The sequence below is a fragment of the Xenopus laevis genome, chromosome 1L, assembly GCF_017654675.1.
Source record: "Xenopus laevis strain J_2021 chromosome 1L, Xenopus_laevis_v10.1, whole genome shotgun sequence".
Lineage (NCBI taxonomy): Eukaryota > Metazoa > Chordata > Amphibia > Anura > Pipidae > Xenopus > Xenopus laevis.
In genome coordinates, this window is record NC_054371.1 from 215,645,121 (window position 1) to 215,666,922 (window position 21,802).

The 21,802-nt window shown below is 38.2% G+C and overlaps 1 protein-coding gene across 2 annotated transcripts in view; it reads left to right on the forward strand.

The window, feature by feature from the left end:
• The first annotated feature begins 3,404 nt into the window (after positions 1–3,404).
• The window catches only part of slc1a3.L (solute carrier family 1 member 3 L homeolog), a 46,579-nt gene continuing 28,181 nt past the window's right edge, over positions 3,405–21,802 (forward strand). The window contains exons 1-3 of one of the 2 annotated variants that reach the window (XM_018241949.2): positions 3,405–3,512; positions 6,465–6,714; positions 12,687–12,824. In XM_018241949.2, the coding sequence (XP_018097438.1) occupies positions 3,432–3,512; positions 6,465–6,714; positions 12,687–12,824 (469 nt within the window). In that variant the 5' untranslated portion in view covers positions 3,405–3,431. 2 annotated transcript variants of the gene reach the window in all.

The following is a 21,802-nucleotide window of genomic DNA, read 5'->3' on the forward strand; positions in this document are numbered from 1 at the left end:
TTCACCACCTCAGACCAGGCAAAGTACTAAAAAGCAGCTACATCTTCCTCAATCTTCTGTCACTTACATCATATCCTGTGTGCCGAAAATGCATTAAAGTTCCAAAAACGCTGGCGACTTTTCCTTTTTTGAAGTGGAATTGCCTGCAAAAGTCCTGACTTAAACTTTTTTGGGTAACTGGTTTTCTCCAGACATTTCATAACATATGGAACATTCATTTTACAGTGGGCTCATGTGTAGGGCTTTATATTAACTCTCTTGTCTTTATTAAGGTTCCCTGGACATTTGTAATAAAAAGTGGTAACTTCAAACATTTGCACCAACATTTATAATAAAGACCTGCATACAACTTTAAATTACCCGCCCTATGTAAAAGATCAGTAGCGAATTTTCGCTTGGCACAAATGAACGCTAGCTCATCTTCGCTATGAAATGCTCACACTGCCGAAGTAACACTAGCGAAAAGTCACCAGCGTTCGGCGCACATGGCGCAACTTTGCATACTATTGAATTAGCGTAATAGAGAATTTGCACCTGACGAAGTGATGCGATATGTGCAAAGCGGTTGCTGGCGACAATTCGCCCTTTATTGAATCTGCCCCATGGACGAGATTCAATTCGAGGAAAAAAAAACTTTTCTCCAAATTCAGTTCCAGTTTTTTCCCATAGACATCAATAGAGTTTTCACGTGATAAACAGTAAGATACATTTTTCTTCTAGTGAAAAGTATGCCGATTTCTGAAACGAAACTTCACATTTTGATAAATATGTATATTCTCTGTGAAATAACGTCTGACAAAGTTGTGCGATGTATGGCGAAGCTTCCTGAAGCGTAAATTTGCCCCCATGAGTTTTCAAGTGATAAACCAGGAGTTAACCTTAACTCACTGAATTGAATTGCATCTCAAATTGAATCTCGTCTATGAGTTTTCATGTGATAAAACCTTTTTCTCACTGAATTGGATCTGGCCCAAAGTCAGGGTTTTCATCCGATAATCTGAAAAAGTCGAGTTTTCAAAGTGACAATTTGATAAAGTTGAGTTTTAGGATCACACAATATGAATCATTGCTCGCTTTTGTCGATTTTATGTCGACTTTTTCCAGAAAAAATATTCATAAATGTAAACAAATCACAAGGACACATTGCCTCCAAGGTTGTTTTTTACAGTCTATGTGCCCCATATAAAACTTGCCTCCAAGCCTGGAATTCAAAAATAATCACCTGCTTTGAGGCCACTGGGAGCAACATCCAAGGGGTTGGTGAGTAACATGTTACTCAAGAGCCACTTGTTGGGGATCCCAACTAATTAAATAAGCGTTCATCCCATATTTTACCCCATTTGACTTGAAAGTTGGGTATGCAGGGGTATCTTGGATAGCCTATGGACATTTCCCCTTTTCTCTGGCCCAAACTTTTAAAGGAGAACAAAACCCTTAATTCTAAAAAAACCCTACCCTACATAGACCCCCCTCCCTGCTCCCACCTAGCCTAGGTGTTTCCCCCGGTAAATGCCCCTACCTCTTTACTTACACTCGGTGCAGAGTGGATTTCACGGGCGCCATCTTCTTCTCTTTGGTAATCTTCGGGTCTTCTTCCGGCGCTTTGGTAATTTCCATCACTTTCGGCGCATGTGCAGTTGTCAAGAATCGGAAGACTGCTCCAACTGCGCATGCGCCAATCCACCGATCTCTTCCTAAAGATTACCGAAGAGAAGAAGATTGCAGCTGTGAACTCCGCTGCACAGAATCTGCACCGAGGGGTAAGTAAAGAGTAAAGGGCATTTACCAGGGGTAACAGCTAGAGGGGGTCTATGTAGGGTAGGGGGGTAGGGTTTTTTTATAATTAAGGGTTTGGTTCTCCATTAAAACTACTGTACTAGATCTATGAACATGTTACTTAGCCCCTCCCCAAACCTACTACAGGTATGGGATCCGTTATCTGGAAATTTGTGGTGTGGAATGGCTATATCCCATTGACTCCATTTTAATCAAATAATTCATTGTTTCTTTTCTTTGTAATACTAAAGCAGTACCTTGTACTAACTTAGATATAATTAATTCTTATTGGTGACAAAGCAATCCTATTGGGTTTATTTATTATTTAGCTGTTTTTTTGTAGAGTTAAAGCATGGGGATCCAAATTATGGAAAGATCCCATATCTGGAAAACCCCAACATTAGATAAACTCAATAGGCGGGTTTTGCTTCCACTAAGGATTAATTATATCTTAGTTTGATTCAAGTACAAGGGACTGTTTTATTATCACAGAGAAAAAGGAAATAATGTTTTAAAATTTGAATTATTTGGATAAAATGGTGTCTATGGGAGACAACCTTTCTGTTAATTAACCCTCGATATTTGACTAGGAACTAAAATCCTTCGACTTCGAATATCGAAGTCGAAGGATTTAGCGCAGATAGTACGATCGAACGATCGAAGGATTATTCCTTCGATCGAACGATTAAATCCATCGAATCGAACGATTCAAAGGATTTAAATCCAACGATCGAAGGAATATCCTTTGATCAAAAAAAGTTAGGCAAGCCTATGGGGACCTTCCCCATAGGCTAACATTGACTTCGGTAGCTTTTAGATGGTGAACTAGGGGGTTAAAGTTTTTTTTAAAGAGACAGTACTTCGACTATCGAATGGTCGAATAGTCGAACGATTTTTACTTCGAATCCTTCGATTCAAAGTCGTAGTCGAAGGTCGAAGTAGCCCATTCGATGGTCGAAGTAGCCCAAAAAAAACTTCGAAGTTTTTTTACTTCGAATCCTTCACTCGAAGTTAGTGAATCGGCCCCTCAGTGTCTGTCTTGCTTACTATTTCTGTAAATCCCAAATCTTCCTACAGTGATAATTCATTTTAAAGGTGTTGTTCACCTTTGAGTTCACTTTTAGTATGATATAAAGAGTGATATTCTGCGACTATTTGCAGTTGGCTTTCATTTTTTATTATTCGTGGTTTTTGGGTTATTTAGCTTTTTATTCAGCCGCTCTCCAATTTGCAATTTCAGCACGCTATTTTATCAAACGGTGAGTGAGCTTTAACTTTCACCCATTGATAAATACACTTCTAAAAATCCCATAGGAATGTGTTAACAGAATGCCCAAACTCTTTCTTTAATTAGGGCAAAATCCCAGATTTTACTAATGGGCCATTTTTCCCACTCCTCATTCAGCCTGGGCACTCGTTTTGCATTTCTTATAGAAGCACAACTGACAAAGCGTGAAAATGATCTGAAATTAAAAGGAAAAGAGAAAAAAAAAACTCGCACACAGAGAAAACAAAGATAGGAGGTCTGGCTTATTTGTGCCGGGGCTAATCAATATTCCAGAAGCTCCGCTCTCCCGTTGGCTGAATTTTTACCCCTTTTGCTGTGCAGTCCCAACCCACTTTCTTAAGTGAGAGAGCAGCAGTAAAGTGGATGTATGAGTGCACATGTTCACTGTCCTCTGTCTGCTTCTGCTGCTCAACGCTCCACATCCAACATCTCCTGTTTCTGGACAAAGGTGAGTGACCACTTATACTTTCTGCCTTCTCCAAAGTGCATTTTGCTCTGCAGTTAAATCTGTCAGTCAACAATCACACATTGATGATGTTTCGGTGACATACAAAATATATTCTGCTGCAAACTTCAGAGAGGAATTTGGAATGCAAAAGAATCCAGAGATTTCCGTTCCCCCCTTTTAACTCTGTTTTGCCTAATTCCATGAAAAGGGATCCTCCGTGTTACCGCTGACAAACAATCATTACGGGAAAACCTGCTGTAATTGGGGATTTTAATGAGGCAATCACTAGTTCACGGAACATGTGAATTCCTTAAAAATTACACTCTGTTTAGACCTAATAGAATTTGCCCAAACAATTCGTTCATTATTTGACATGAATGAAACACAATATCCAGCTTGGAAGTAGATTCCACTTTACCATGACATTCATTTGCCTTTTTTTTTATTGTGATAGTGTTTGTGCAGGGCAAAAGTTCTAGCAGCTGATTCTCTCCTTACATGAGTTTCGCTGGGAAAAGTGAGTTGCTAAGAACGGATTAGGTTTCGTGCGTACGCGTAGAGATTTAATGCTGTTAGTGTGGCTCTTCTCGAGGATTATGTTATTCTTTAAACTAAAGCAACAGTCAATCTCGACTTGCAGTAGAACTAGTTATTGGAATTCAAGTCTGCTGAAAACACAGTACAGGTATGGGATCCATAATCCAGAAACCCATTATCTAGTAAACTCTGAATTATGAGAAGGCTATCTCCCATAGACTCCATTTTTAAAAATTATCTCCTTTTTCTCTGTAATAATAAAACAGTAGCTTGTACTTGATCCCAACTAAGATATAATTAATTCTTATTCATCATCATCATTAATTTATATAGCGCCATCTCATTGGAGACAAAACAAGCAAACTGGGTTTAATGAATGTTTAAATGATTTTTTAGTTGACAAGGTCCTGAGCATTCTGTATAACAGGTCCCATACCTATATATATATATATATATATATATATAATACACAAAAGCCATGAATATCCTGTAAATTATATCCTTATAAACGGTGAGTAGTGATGTCATCAGTTATAAACGGTGAGTAGTGATGTAATTTCTGTCACATGACTCACTAAAATTTGTGTATTATAATAAATAAAGTACCCCCAGTTGTAAAATATGAGGATATTAGAAGTTACCTCGGAGTTCCATGACCTGTATAAAAACACTCGGCCTTCGGCCTCGTGTTTTTATATGGTCATGAAACTCCTCGGTAACTTATAATATCCTTATATTTTACAAGAGGGGGTACTTTATTCACTATATATATATATATATATATATACATATATATATATATATATATATATATATATATATATAATGTGTGTGTATATATATATATATATATATATATTTATATATATATATATATATATATATATATATATATATATATATATATATATATATATATATATATGTATGTGAAAAATAGTTAGAGGGTCTGGTTTAAAAAAAAAACAGGATTTCAGCTGGGAGCCCAGCAGGCGCAATAATATAGATAGAGTCTGGTGGTATTTATTAAAATAGTGAAACTTTCTATTATACTGGTATAAAATTTAACTTTCAGCACTTGGGGAACTTTAGGTTAATGGAAAAGTTTGATGAACAATAAGCAAACAAGTGAAAAATATGAAAATATAACATAGCTATGCTATAATTCAATGATAATTAAAATGTATATAAAGGGATGGAATCTGTTATCTGGAAACCCGATATCCAGAAAGACTCCATTTGACACAAATCATTCACATTTTTAAAAATGGTTTTCTTTTTCTCTGTAATAACAAAACAGTATCTTGTACTTGATCCCAACTAAGATATAATTAATCCTTACTGGAGGCAAAACCAGCCTATTGGGTTTATTTAATGTTTGAATTATTTTTAGGAGATAAGGTATAGAGATGCAAAGATAACAGGTCCCATGCCTGTAATATAATACATTCTATTTATTTTAAAATATACATACACACACACACATATATATATATATATATATATATATATATATATATATATATATATATATATATATATGTACAAGTGTATTCATATTAATATGTATTTCTATATAGCTATATCTGCCAAAGGCAACTGAATATTATCACAAATGGTTAATCAAATGTATGTGCAGGATCTTTTCACATGTGGATTGTATAGAGTGCATCTTGTAAAGGGATTATACTAGCTGAACTGTTTCAAATTACCGACAGATTCTAAATTCCATTCTACAGTCCTCTGGCTAAAAATCTGACGAGACAGGTGAAAATGTTCTGCAGCTGTCTCACAAGCAACGTTCAGTTAATATTATTATGGTCTAGAAATCTTGTGAAAAGAGAGGGGCAGATTCTGCATTTGATTATCCCCCAAATATATTTTATCTTAAAACAGGACAACATTGCTATCAGTTGTTGCATGCAGACAGTTCTGTAATTACATTTAAACTTGTAGTTACGGTGAAGAGATGTTCCAAAAAAAGTGTTATATTTATAGAGAGTCTGCCCTAATTTACTTCTTTAAACAGAAATATAATCTGGAAATATTTAATTTATCATTTTAACCAGAGATCCTTGAATTCCCATTGTATTTCCAGTACTTTTCAAACACAGTCCTTATTCCTTTACAGCTTATTGGTTAACTAGAAATGATCAGTCCTGAGAAAATGCTGAAATGAAGGAATTCTAGAACATTTTAAAATGACTGATACCTTAGGCTCTAATCAACATCAATGTGTTTATGTTTTGGTTAGTTATAGTAGGATAACCCAAGATCTTGGCCAAGCTACTCCTTAAACAACACACAGTATATAAATGTTTTCCTAAAGTTAACCGTAAGATTGTAGAGTTGTATGAGATGCTTGATGCTCAACATGACAAGTTCTCATTTTGTCTTCTACTTCTTGCTACTCAGCCTACTCCCTTTCATCATCCCACTGGAAGTTTTAGCAACAAGAGGCATTTAAAGGGGGAAAACAAGAAGATGACCAAAAGCAACGGGGAAGATCCACGGTCAGGGAACAGGATGGAGCGCTTCCAGGAAGGGGTTCGCCAGCGTTCTCTGATGGCCAAAAAAAAGATGCAGAACATAACAAAAGATGATGTGAAGAGTTTCTTCAAGCGCAATGGCTTTGTCCTTTTTACCGTCTTCGCTGTCATTATTGGTAAGTGGTTTAATAGTCCATTGAAAGCTGAATGTTGATTGTTGCATAAGACATGCAGGGGCACATTTACTTAGGGTCGAATATCGAGGGTTAATTAACCCTCGATATTCGACTGCCGAATTAAAATCCTTCAACTATCGAAGTCGAAGGATTTTGCGCAATTCGTTCGATCGAAGATCGAAAGAATAATCGTTCGATCGAAGGATTAAATCCTTTGAATCGAACGATTCGAAGGATTTTAATCCATCGATCAAAGGATTATCCTTCGATCAGAAAATTGTTAGCAAGCCTATGAGGACCTTCCCCATAGGCTAACATTGGCTTGGTAGGTTTTAGGTGGCGAACTAGGGGGTCGAAGAAATTTTTACAGAGACAGTACTTCGATTATCGAATGGTCGAATATTCAAACGATTTTTAGTTTGAATCGTTCGAGTCGTAGTCGAAGTAGCCAATTCGATGGTCAAAGTAGCCAAAAAAAACATTCGAAAATCTATTTTTTTTTCTCTATTTTCCTCTATTCCTTCACTCGAGCTTAGTGAATGGGCCCCCTAGTGTGCCCAGATACGTAAGATTTGCTTACTAACACTCATTAGACTTATTTACTATTATTCAGTCTCACTTACAATGCAAGTAAGATTTGACATTTTTTAAAGATACATTTCTGGAAGAGTAGGATATAATTTAACTGGAAGGAAGTTACAAGTGATCAGGCAAAAGAATTTCATTGGTTTGCTAATTCAAATGAATAACTTCTTCAGATTGAAAGACAGTTTTCCATTTGTGAAGGCCAAGTTGATGCCATGTGTCAATAAAACTGGCACCAGTGTAAAATTGCTTTTTCTCCAGTGGCTTAGAATCAATAGTAATGAATCAGTTTGGCTGGTTAGGTTTATCATAGACAGTTGTATAATATGTTATAAAAGTATTGTTGTGGCATGAAATGACCTCCAGCCATGATCTTGGCCTCTGTTCCATATACTGTCAAGCTAAATAATGTATTGGTATTCATAACATCTAGCTCCACAACTGGTCTCACCATTGTTAAGTTTCTTCTACTTGCCCTTGACACTGCTGCATTCCATGTACAGGTACAACAATTATGTTTTTGAGTCTTTTAATTTAACCAGAGGAAATATATTGTATCACTCAAGCTGCAAGAAGATATCGGTAGATTTTCTTGCAATGCCCCACCTTAGCTATCTCAATTAGACTCTCACGGTGCCACACCTCAGCTACTGAAATGTGACACTGTTCTTCAAAATGCCACACCTAAATGATTGCCATCTGATACTTTCCCATTCAGAACATCTCTCTGCTCCCGCGAGGCTTATTCCTATTAACCAGCCTCCCTTACACTTCTTTCCTCCAGGCCCTGTACAGATTAAGCAAAAAAACAGTAACAAATTTAATATATTATCATTTAGTCAGCGTTTTACAGCACCTCGTGAACTGCTAGAACTCTTCCTCTCATCCATACAACTTTCCTTTACATTTCTGCTGCACCCTAGCTTCTTGCCCATGTAACTGCACCCTTGTTTTAGAACTTCCTTCCATGGTTTTTTTACCCCAGTCATCTAACTATGTCCTCTCTTTAACATCCATTGTATTGAATAGTTAAAAGTGATTTTGTGGTTGCAGAAAATTCTATTTATTATATCATTGTTGGTTAAAAAAAGTGGGTCGCTCTTACATTTATGGTGCATTATGTTGAAATGTTGTTTGATGTACAGCTATATGTGTTCAATGTAGCCCCACTTTTCCTTGTGGTTGGGTGTTCTTAGATGGTGCCCAATAAGGGCTGTAATTGGCTATTTGGTAGCCCCATGTGAATTGACAGTCTACAGGAGACTCTGTTTGCCAGTAAACCTGGTTTTTATGCCCCCAAGTCTGAAATTTAAAAATAAGCTCCTGCTTTGAGGCCACTGGGAGCAACATCCAAGGGGTTGGTGAGCAACATGTTTCTCATGTGCTACTGGTTAGGGATCACTGCTCTAGGCTATGGCTACTATTAAATGGCCACTGTACCCTAAAATTTAGCTGCTATCCTGTTCATAGTAATGGAGAATACCTATAATGGAATCTCTAGGAACAGGTTAAAAGAAAACTATTTGCACCTAATGCTTATGGCAGGAGGACACAAGGTGATGGTGATCTACTTGATCACCAAGTTGATCCTGAGCTGGTGACAAATAGAAGACTGTCGGCCACTATTGTATACAAGCGACTCCATAAAATCAAGCTTCTGGGTTCTCATTCTTGACATCCCACAATGACACGAGACTTAGGCCCTTTACGGGTAAGGATATTGCCGCACAATAACACTATAAAAAGGCTGTAGGAGTTGATAAGAGAGGTGCCTGAGAACCTGAGAACACTAGATCTTAGGAAAGACTACAGCTAAAAGTCAGTAATAGCATTATAAAAGCTAAAGGGGTCAGCTTTGCTGGGAGAGAAAGCTAGAATGCATTGGGGGGCACAAGCTACTGGGGAGCCATACAGGGTTCTTGCATCTGATACTACCTTGCCTTAGATTAAAGATCTGGTGCAACGTGCAAAGGGCATCTAGTACCTCCAACTGCTACAGGTTCAACGTCTTCATGGATGAGCCTAAGTGGGTCTATATATTGGTGTTAATCAATATGAGTGGCCAAGCAATGCATTTACAGTATGCCTCTGCTAGAACACTGTGTGTTTAGCTTTACTAGGGATGATATTTTTAAATGAAATATTGTTTTAAACATGGCAGTATTATTTGAACCAGCAAAAGCCAGAACAAAAGGAAAAATGATTGTGCCACTGTGCATTCTACACTAGATTGTTTTTACCTATCTTTTATTGTATAACACCATCTTTATAGGGGACGACTGCCCCTCCTTGATTTGGTCTGTTGTACAGGTATAGATTTTTGTGTTTATAGACACCTGGGACTCACTCTGATGATATGACATTAGTATGAGCTGGGTTTATTATTTGGGTATATACATTTCAGTGTCAAAGCATGGTGTGATATGTTACACAGTGCATAAAGTGCACTGTAACCGGTGTTCATGTAAAAATCTCAGTGTAATCCAGTTTCGCCCAATCAGAACTGAGTTTCAGTGTAAAGGAAGCAGGATGGATGTGTCCCTTGAACAACATGACCACCCAAGAAGTACATTTCTGGGATGATAAGAATGGCTGACCAGACATGAATAGGGCATTTTAACTCTCAGCGGGTGCAGAGCAAGGGAAAATGTCAACCAGTTATAATGGTGACAGGGGCACATGAAGTCTCTAAACATGTCATGCATGTTGTACTGCTCACTTGGCTATAGCATATATCATGCTAATGTTGTTATTGCTGTCTTATATAGCGTCATTTAGATGGGCTCGTTTATGGATGCAAGCATAAGCTCTAAGCGCTATAATAGATGTAAGTTTAAATGCCTATTGAAGAAGAACTAAAGCTTAATTAAAGAAGTAGGGTAGAAATGTTGCACATTATTTTTTAGGGCCTGTAGCATTAGCTTCTATGACAGACAAACATAATTTTGTGCTTGATGATTTGCGATGGCCCCTAAGCTTATCTTCTGAACTGCTGCTCAAAGCCCACTGAGCATGTGAGTGTCACAGACACTCCTAACAAAATCTGAGATGGGAAACTCCTGTGACAACTTTGAAGACCTAGAGCATTACTACTATAAAGATGCTAAACCTTGGTTCAAAAAGTGTGGTATATAAAATATGGCGCTTATAGCCATATTAATTTGTAGGGTTTAGATATCCTTTAAAGGATAAGTAAACCTTAAAAATAAGCACTTATGCACATGTACATTCATTAGTTATTTTTTTTTAATTCCATATTATTAAAGGATACATGTACTGTTAATATGAATGAATTTTGTTACAACAGTGCCACCTGCTGATCATTTTCCCACCAGTCTGACCAGCAAGTAGTCAAGGAAGTTGTCAGGAGAAAGAAAGAGGCTGCTCTGATGTTCTTCTGCTTAGGAAAGATTTGAGAACGGTTTCTATTTTTTTTCCTAAGCATTAGAACATCCTCTTTCTGAGGCTGCTCTGATGTTCTTCTGCTTAGGAAAAAAATTTGAAACCTCATACAAATCTTCCCTGAGCAAAAGAACATCAGAACTTCCTTGACTACTTAGAAAAAAATCCAAACATGCTCATATGCTACTTGCAGCAAGCACCTGTGAACCTTCCCAGCTTTCTCTGATGAGCTGCCTACAATTGAGTGCATGGAAGCAAGGGAACCCCCTGTTATTACCAACAATCTGGAGTCCAGTCTCTGGACCTGATGGTAATTCCAAGTTCCCTTAGCAGGTTGCATACATAGTTACTACTGACTTAAAAAAGGGCCTTTTGCTGCCCGAAACATGTCGTGTGGACGCACAATAAAGCACTGATTAGCAGGTATTCTGCTGTTTGCCTTTGATTTCCATATCCCATGATTGAACTACTGACTTAAACTAAATGAATGCATAATAGTGTAATTATTGGGGGTCATTAGTATTATTAGTGGGAATAATCTAATATGCTGTCTGGAAAAAATAAAGCGCCATGGGTAAAAAAACCCCGAATTTTGCACTTCGCATATTATCCTGCATTCGTAAATGAGCTGTTCTGTCTGTTCAGATGCTGGTATTGCATAAAATAATGGAAAGCATGATGTGATTCTAGTCCCAGGCTATTTTACAATAAAACAGTGATAAATGGTTTATCCTAAAAGCTGGTTATGTTAAGTGTAATTAGCCAACACATTTCAAAGAGATAGGAAAAGTTATTGCCTTATAGCTTTTGTTGTATCACCCCCAGTCCTGCAGGTGGCGCTGTTAGAAAGTAGCAGCAGCTGTTCTCTGACTGTGTCTGCTTTTGCTCCATACATTACATGCACCCTGATCTCCAAATATCCTTACCTACTTCTATGTTGGTAGCACCTCTGGCCACTGAGTTTGTTCATTGTGGTTTGGAGGGAACAGGCAATTTGCTGAATAAAAAGCTAAATAACTCAAAAACCACAAATAATAAAAAATGAAAACCAATTGCTACTTGTCTCAGAATATCACTCACTCCATCATACTAAAAGTTAATTTAAAGGTGAACAAGCCCTTTAGCGTCTGTTAGCATCCAGTCTCTTTTTCTGACTGATAATCACAGTTTAAGATAATGCATGATTTATGCTTTTCTTTGAGTTTTGTGTAAATGGATACATTGACTTTGCTTCGTATTTTTTTCCTTGCCCCTGCGTACAGGGCATACAGAACCCTCCAGTCAGTACCCTGCATGTCTCTTTCCCCTCTGAAGGCAGCTTTTCACTACTCTCTTTATTCAGCATGGTTTTACATTAATAAATGTTTCCTGGACTGGTAAATCATTTCAGCCAATCAGCCGCTAACATAATCGATCTGTCACTGTTAGGATAGCAATGCTAAAATCTGATTGGCTGTTATGGCGGAGCAGACCAGGGCACAAAACACAAAAATACTACTTCCTATATTCTTATGCTTTTTTTCTAATTAATAACATTGGCACCAAGAATAATTTTTATAACCAGGCCAGTAAAATACCAGCTAGATAGCAACCCTAGCTGATCCTTTACCTGCTGTTCGGGATTATGGTGCCAGATACATATGAACACTTTGTATTCCCTTTATATTTAAAGTAAGATGATATAAATATATGAGGGTATGGCTTATTGAGTTCAGCGGGTGCATTTACGTAATACATAAGAATGGGGGCTTGTTTTAGCATTGGTTGGTATGAAATGTTCCTCTGGGGAGACTAGTGTTTCTTAATACTTAGTACTTCTTATATATTTGTTTTCTGCATATATTGTTCCCAGCCTGTTCTATTAAAGGTGTAGTTCACATTTAAATTTACCTTTAGTATGTTATAGAATGGCCCGAATTTGCTGTGTTATTGCCATGTATTGTGTTTACATGAGATGATTTCATCCTGTCCTCTGTTTCCTATAGGTATCATCCTGGGATTTTCTGTCCGAAAGTATCACATGACGTTCAGAGAGATCAAGTACTTCTCCTTCCCAGGGGAGCTTCTCATGAGAATGCTGCAGATGCTGGTCCTCCCTCTGATTGTATCCAGCTTAGTGACAGGTACCAGCTCTTCTTTAGAAAACATTACATGTACTGCGATGCTAGAGAAGTATGAAAAATCTATTACTGGTATGGAATTTGTTATCCGGAAACCCCGTTGTCCAGAAAGCTCCCAATTATGGGACGGCCTTCTCCCATAGACTCCATTTTATCCATATAATCCATATAGATATATAATTTTCTCTGTAATAATAAAACAGTAGCTTGTGCTTGATCCCAACTAAGATATAATTAATCCTTATTGGAGGCAAAACCAGCCTATTTGGTTTATTTAATGTTTACAGGATTTTCTAGTAGACTTAATTTATGTATATCCATATTACAGAAATATCTGTTATTCCGGAAAGCCCCAGGTCCCGAGCATTCTGGATAACAGGTCCCATACCTGTACTTACTTTGGAAGCATTTATTTCTAGAAATGCTCATCACAACAGTCAGTTTTTATGGCACCGTGTGGTGCTGCTGGCTGATTTTCTGTCAATTAATGACAGTAATATTTTTAAATACATGTATGAGACCTGTTATCCAGAATGCTTCTGGAAAATGGATAATTTGGATCTTCATACCTTGTCTACTTGAAAATCATTTAAACATTAAATAAACCCAATAGGCTGGTTTTTCTTCCAATAAGGATTAATTATATTTTAGTTGGGATCAAGTACAAGTTACTGTTTTATTATTACAGAGAAAAAGGAAATAATTATTTAAAATTTGGATTATTTGGATAAAATGGAGTCCATGGGAGGTGGCCTTTCCATAATTCGGAACTTTTTTGGTAACGGGTTTCCAGATTCCATACCTGTAATTATTTAATTATTTTAAGGCAACATACGGTGAAATATATTAAACTGAGTTTATTCCAGGTCTATTAAATAATAACAACCAATCAGATATTGTTATTCAAATAGGTGACCAGTAAATGCTATGTACTTATTGTTGCTATGGATTACTAGACCTGAGCAAAACCTTACCCCAGATGAACTGCTATCTGAATAAGCCCCAAGAGCCATTCTTTTGCTCCACTTGAACTTCTATTAGGGGTCTATGTAAATGAACCGACTGTGCTGACTGCTAAAAAAAAAAAAGCAAAAGCAGTTTTAGTGACGTCAGCAACCAACTCCTCAATCAAGGCTATTTTTGTCACATCAGAAGTTTATATTTCATAAACATCTATGTTGTAAAAGTTGAAACATGTTATTTGCTGAGCATTTCAATGCATTCAAGGTTCATAGCTAAATCAGCAGCATGCAGCAGTGTAGTATATCTAACACGCCTTTTAGATAAAGGGTAAGTTAACCTACCATGTGCTCTTTAAAGAGACTATTTACAAAATGCATCAGTTAATTGCACTTCTTCAGCAGAATCCTGCAGTGAAATCAATTTTTCAAAAGAGCAAACTGATAATTTTATATTTAATTTTGAAATCTGACATGGGGCTAGACATGTTGTTAGTTTCCCAGGTGCCCTCAGTCATGTGGCTTGTGCTCCGATAGACTTCATTCACTCTTTTACTGCTGTACTGCAAGCCAGAGTCATATCACCCACTCCCTGTGCCCTGCACAGGCCCGGATTTGTGGAAAGGCCACCAAGGCCCTGGCCTAGGGTAGTAGGATTTTAGGGGGCAGCATGTGGCCCAACCACACCCACATTGATTTAGAAACATTGGGGATGTGCATAAAATAAAATAGTTTTTTTTAATTTCCAGTGGGCCAATCCCCATTGCTCTGGTCCAGATTATTTGCACATATAAAAGGGAGGGGACGGGGGCAATGAACGTCAGCAGGCCTAGGGGTCCCCGCTACGTAAATCTGGCCCTGGCCCCCTAGCAGCATAATAAATTTATTGGTTCAAGAATAACCTTTTTAAATGGTAGAATGAATCACTTGCAATGTACTTAGTATAATTTAGCAATAAAAACAATACCATACCTTTAAGACACCTGTGCTAATCTGAAGCATACAGTTTACTGAAGAACTTGACCATAGAGCAAGACACAAGCTCAACATACTGTATATATTGTTTTAGGTTTTTCAATATACCTTTAAAATGCCAGTTTGAAAAAGGGCATAATACAAAGGTGCAAAAATAAATCAAAAAAATAATAAATATAGACATATTACAAAGTTAAGTCAACGACTACTGCAAATGGGGGTGTAAACGGGAGATAATTCAATTTTGAAGGGTATATTTTCCCATTAAAATCCCCCCCATCACTTGAATGTTGTTGTTGCATCTCCGTCCCACCTGCACTGAGTTATCTGCAGTCGTCTCAAGCAGAAGATCAGAGATAGACACACAGGCTCATCTGATGGACTGAGCTCAGCACAGAGTCTCTGAATGGATGCGCTTGTCTTCGGGGCATTATTGGCAGTGATTCAGTGAGGAATGCTCATTGTCCTGCCCTTTGTTCTATAGATTTACTAGATCTGGGGTGATTTAGACCGTGTGAATTATTTGATATCCTTCTCCCTTGAAAGGGAAAAAAGAATCGCACAACCCTCCCTTATTTCCACCCATTAAAAGAGCTATTGATGGTATTATACCCTGGGTTCCTGTTCATCGAAAGGAGGAAATCTGAATACGAGATTACACAAGAGGAAGTAAAATGCTGAAATAATATTAATCTTGGTCCCATTGCTCTTTTTGACATTGTGATATTTGAATTATATTTATAAAGAGGCAGCTCAAGCCCTATAGGAGGTGAGATAATACTTTTATGTCATAAGATGATTGAAATACCTTTCTTTTGCAAATATGGATATGAAACATGTTAAATACTGATGAGCAAACTTGCAGCATTAAGCAACTTTTCAACTGACCTTCTTTTTTTCTGTTTTGGAATTATTTGCCTTCTTCTGACTGTTTCCAGCTTTCACATGGGGGTCACTGACTCCATCTAAAAAACAATTGCTACAAATCTATTGTAATCGCTTCTATTTATTACTAATCTTTCTATTTTCGCCCTCTCCTATTCATATTCCAGTATCTTATTTAAATCAAATTGTGGTTTCTAGGGTAAATTGGATCCTAGCAACCCGTTTGCTGAAAATGCAAACTGGAGAGCTGCTGAATAAAAAGCGAAATAACTCAACAGTCACAAATAATCAAAAATGAAGACTAATTGCAAATTGTCTTAAAATATCACTCTCTGCCTCATACTAAGGGGCAGACTTATCAAGGGTCGAAATTCGAATAAGAAAAGACCAACCAAAATTTATTAAAAACTATTTTTTTTTTTCCGGGTGAATAGGCCATTTTGGTTCAAATTCGAATTTTACAAATCTAACTTTGATTTTCCAAAGTCCACCAATTGACTCCAAGGGGAAAATTTACTTACCTCTGAAGTTGCGCCAGCGTTGACTTCGCCGCACTTCGCCAGACGAAATTTCAACAGGGCGCCGCTAATTCACTAAAATCCGAAGTTGCGCTCAGGGAGGCGAAAGGTAGCGAAGTTGCGCTAGCGTTAATTCGTCAAGCGAAGTTACACTAGCGATGCATAGTTAAGTCCCTTCACCATAGCGCGACTTCGCCTGACATAAGGGTGCAAAGTAGCGCTAGAGTAGGTCCACTTCGCTAGCGAATTTACAACAGCACTCGTTAGTCAATCGGTGAAGTAACGAAATGATGTCACGCTGGCGAATTTTCGCTAGTGTTAGCTGCTTTAGTTAATTTGCCCCCAAATGGGTTCTAGGAGGTCCCCCATAGGCTAAAACAGCAATTCGACAGGTTATAGAAGTTGAATGGTTGAAGTTGAATTTTTAAAGAGATAGTACATGATAAATTTTGATATTCGATTTCGAATTTTTTTCATATTCGAATCTAATTTGGACTATTCCCTTGTCGAAGTACACAAAAAATATCTCAAAATTATAATTTTTTAATTCAAGTTTTCACTTCGACCCTTGATAAATCTGCCCTAAAAAGTTAATTCAAAGGTAACAACCCCTTTAAGGTGTTTTCAGCTCTGCAATAGCATATGCATTGCCCCACATTGTTAGAGAAGGCCCTTTCCACTGTTTTACAAATTATAGTCATTGAAAAATTAAAGTCTCCTGTGTAGGATATTATTTCATCTTCCATTAGGATCTTCCATTAGGAGTTACTGCCCACGATGGTTTAACAGACGTACACCAGTTTTTCTTTTTTCAAGTATATTTTCCCCCAAAATAAGAAGTTCTATGTATGGCTTTCTCTATCTTGATCTACCCATGCTCTGTAGCCTATAGAAGACACACATTGTAGATTCATAGTAAAAGAGTGCTATGCTGTATTAGCCATTTATCAAAACAGGAAAATAGAGAGTAAAGTGATCTCTTTTATTGGCTAAATTAGTAGATTATAGAATGCAAATTTAAAGGAACAGTTCAGTGTGAAAATAAAAACTGGGTAAATAAATAGGCTGTGCAAAATAATTTTTTTTTAAATATAGTTAAGGTGGCCATACACAGGCCGATAAAAGCTGCCGACAGACCAAGTCGGCAGCTTATTGGTCCGTGTATGGGGGCCTCCGACGGGCTTCCCCGATCGAGATCTGGCCGAAAGTCGGCCAGATCTCGATCGGATGGGATTAAAAATCCCGTCGGATCGCGGGCGCATCTGTTCGTTGATGCGGTCCCGCGATCCGACCGCCCGTTTGCGAATGCTAGGATCCGGTCGTTGGGCCCTAGGGCCCACGATCGGATCTGCCCGATATTGTCCACCTCAAGGTGGGCATATCGGAGGGAGATCCGCTCGTTTGGCGACATCGCCAAACGAGCGGATCTATCCATGTATGGCCACCTTTAGTTAGCCAAAAATGTAATGTATAAAGGCTGGAGTGACTGGATGTGTAACATAATAGCCAGAACACTACTTCCTGCTTTTCAGCTCTCTAACTCTGAGTTAGTCAGTGATTATAAGGGGGGCCACATGGGACATAACTGTTCAGTGAGTTTGCAATTGATCCTCAGTATTCAGCTCAGATTCAAAAGCAACAGTTATTACCCATGTGGCCTTCCCTCAAGTCACTGAAGTAGTGTTCTGGCTATTATGTTAGACATCCAGTCACTCCAGCCTTTATACATTATATTTTTGGCTAACTAACTATATTAGAAACATTGTTTATTATGCACAGCCTATCTATTTACACAGTTTTTATTTTTATACTGAACAATTCCTTTAAGGACCACTTAGGTTCCTGTTTCAGGGTTGGCATATTACCATGCCTGAAGCAGAGATCTACAAGGTCCCAAAAGCTCACATTTTATAATAATCTACTAAATTAGCCAATACAAGCTATCACTTACTCTCCAGTGTATCATAGGTTCAGTGAGAGACTTCGTGCAAACCAAACAGTGTAAAAGAGTTCAGCCCTAGGTAGTGATACACATACACTATATTTTTCCTTGCCCCTATCTAATACTGAATGTAAAAGATAGCTTTGATTGTAAGTCTGACTTTAATACTCTATATCCAGGAGAACAATGGGGCAGATTTACTAAAGGGCGAATTGTCGCCAGCGACCGCTTTGCACACTTCACACACTTTGCCAGACGCAAATTCGTTACCACTACTCTAATTCACTAAAATGCGAAGTTGCGTCCTGGGCGCCAAAAGCTGGTGTCTTTTCGCTAGCGATACTTCTTCAGTGCAACCAATTCATGGAGACGATTCACTAGTGTTAGGTATATCGTAAAGTTAGGACTTTTGCAGGCAATGCCGCTTAAAAAAAGGAAAAGTCGCCAGCATTTTTTCAACTTCAATTTTCGTCAGACAGGATACGATGTAAGGGACGTAAGATTGAGGAAGACATAGCTTCATTTTAGCAGTTTGTCTGGTCCGTGGTGGTAAACTCTGGTGAAAGAAGTAACGTGCAGTAAAATTCACACTGTAGTAAATTTGTAGAGCACCGACCATTCGCCTGAGAGAAAAGTAGTCTGGCGATAGAGTGCGAATGAACGCTAGCGACAGTCTCTTTCGCTAGCAAATTGTTGTCTGCACCTGTTAATGAATTGGCGATGTCCCTGCGGATGTGATTTCTGGCGAACAGTGACTAGCGTTAGCAACTTCGCCCTTTAGTAAATCTGCCCCAATATAATTAGTAGAGCTTGGAGTGCTATTATAAGGGACTATTCTATTATATTGTCAACGCTGCAAAATATGCTGGCGCTGTATAAAAAATGTTAATAAATTGTCCTCTGAAGAGATACAAAATAAACAGGGTGTTGCAGTGGGAATACTTTATCAGGATAATCAATAAGCTTTCTTGTAGTTCAGAATATTATATGGCTGTGAGAGGGGTGTAGGCATGAAACTCTTATTAGTTTCTCTAGAAAGCAAGAGGGTTGTTTTACATGGAACACATACAGAACTGAAGGATATAACAGAGTTCAGTCATGGGGCAGATTACCTTTGTGAATAACAGTTTCATTACTGCCACTGAAACATATACAAATAAAAGTGAAGCAATGCAGCCGGTTGTTTTCCTTCTTCTGACATGGTCTTGTGTCCTTAAGGCGCCTAATTCAAATCTTAATGAGCGCTGGGTCTCTGGGTAAAGCTGGCCATGGATGCAAAGATCTGATCGTTCGAATCCTCAAACTATCGGACTTATCAGACTTCCCCATCTCCCGAATCGTCAGATTGGCAATACATGCAGAGATATTATCGGCAGCCAAAATTTTCTAACCTGTCTGAACGACTGATCTCCATGGCACGACATACGTCGGGACACACCACACACGATCCGAAAATCATACGAATCGAGGATTTGTAAGATCGGATCTTTGCATCTATGGCCAGCTTAAGTCAAGCCAGGGGCACTAGCTGCAAGGATTCTGTATGTTCTTCCAGTCTCCACACTCCAGAAACATACAGACAGCTTAATTGGTTCCAAATAAAATTGACTACAATGAATATGAAAGAGACCTTTGATTGTAAGCTTATGGTCTGTAGCATTTGGGGCATTTTGTCCACAACTGAACTGTTGCTATTTTTTGGCCTTGATAGGGCAGATGATTCATTTGAAAAAGAGCAATTAAAAATACTGTAGTGTCCATAAATGTTTTCATTCAGTGTTGCCCTTGTGCAAACAAAGGATCTGCAAGGGAACAGCTATTCAGTTCAGTTTCCCATGTGATTGTTGAGCTGCAGAAGGATCATGAAACTCTGTTGCCTGGAGACACTTGGCAAGGCTGTATTTTTGTCTGATACATCTAACAGTGATGATACCAAGGAGCTGTATATTTTATTTACTCGAGAATTCTAATGGAACCAATTTCCATGGTCGCCATATGCATAATGCACAAATAGTTTCCAAGTGTGGTGACTTTGCACCCGACCCCACACACTCACTTCCATCTTCATAACCCTGACTTACATGAATGGCACCTGTTCCTAGAGCGTGTTCTATGATGAGAGCATAAAAAAACCCATTTGACCAGGCAGTGAACAAATGTCTCCCTTTGCATATAGCACATTGAGCCGCTATAGGTGCTCTACAGTATATTGCACCATTTGACTCACAGGTTATTGGAGGCTGTGCCTCGTTGCTGCCTATTACCTTTCATTCCTTTATCCTTTTGTGTTCAGTTTACTAAATGGCACAAATCTTTGCACCTCTGGTATCTGGTGCTGAAATGTGCACCTATGATACTACAATGTTGGTAAACAACACAGGAAACTGCACTTTTTATTTTTTACACTTCTTTAGTAAATTAACCTTTCTGGGTGTATTAGACTAAAACAGTGCCAGGGCGATGGCATAATTTGTATTTTAAAGGGAAGGAAAGATGAAATTGCTGGGAGTTGCCAAATGTTAGCAGTAAACTCCACCAGGCTGGAGCACCACCGAGTGATCACTTTTCTGCATCTTCCTTCTTCGCACCAGTAGAGTGAAAATCAAAAAAAAAATTAAAGGGATACTGTCATGGGAAAACTTGTTTTTTTCAAAATGCATCAGTTAATAGTGCTGCTCCAGCAGATCCATCTTTCAAAAGAGCAAACTGATTTTATATATGTAATTTTGAAATCTGACACAGGGATAGACATATTGTCAGTGTCCCAGGTGTCCCCAGTCATGTGACTTGTGCTCTGATAAACTTCAGTCACTCTTTACTGCAGCACTGCAAGTTGGAGTTCTATTACCCCCTTCCCCCAGCAGCCTAACAACAGAACAATGGGAAGGTAACCAGATAGCAGCTCGTTAACACAAGATAACAGTTGCCTGGTAGATCTAAAAACAACAACCTAATAGTAAAATCCATGTCCCACTGTGACACATTCAATTAGATTGAGTAGGAGAAACAACAGCCTGCCAGAAAGCAGTTCCATCCTAAAGTGCTGGCTCTTTCTGAAAGCACATGACCAGGCAAAATGACCTGAGATGCACCTACACACCAATATTACAACTAAAATAATACACTCATTGGGTTAGGAATGAAACTTTAAATCGTAGAGTGAATTATTTGCAGTGTAATTTAGAAATAAAAACTACACCATAAAATCATGACCGAATCCTTTTAGCTAAAAAGCTGGCCTTTTCCCTCTATTACACGTGTTTGACCAGGTCCATTGAAGAAAGAAGAAGCGGAAGGTGAGGATTACTCCATGGTGCTGCAGAGATGTACCCCAGGCTGGTGCAGTTTTCTGCTAATAGGAACACCGACCTGGGGTATCACATACACAATTATAATCACTGGAGTTGTCTAACATTTGGCACCCCCCAGTGATTTAACCTTTCCCTCTCCTTTAAATCTATACACCCTACTATTGATCCACACTGCAGAATATACTGGTGCTTTCTGAATACCAGTTGTTAATAATAATTATAGTAACTAATTCATATGTTTTGCCAAATGAAGAAGAGAGACCCTCCTTGCCCTTGAGTCAGCAGTATCTTGCGTACATTAAGCCTGACTCAACTTGTATTTTGACAGAGTGGAAGTACAAAAAGACCATAAAAAGGCACAAGTTTCACCATTTAGCAATAAATCATTTCA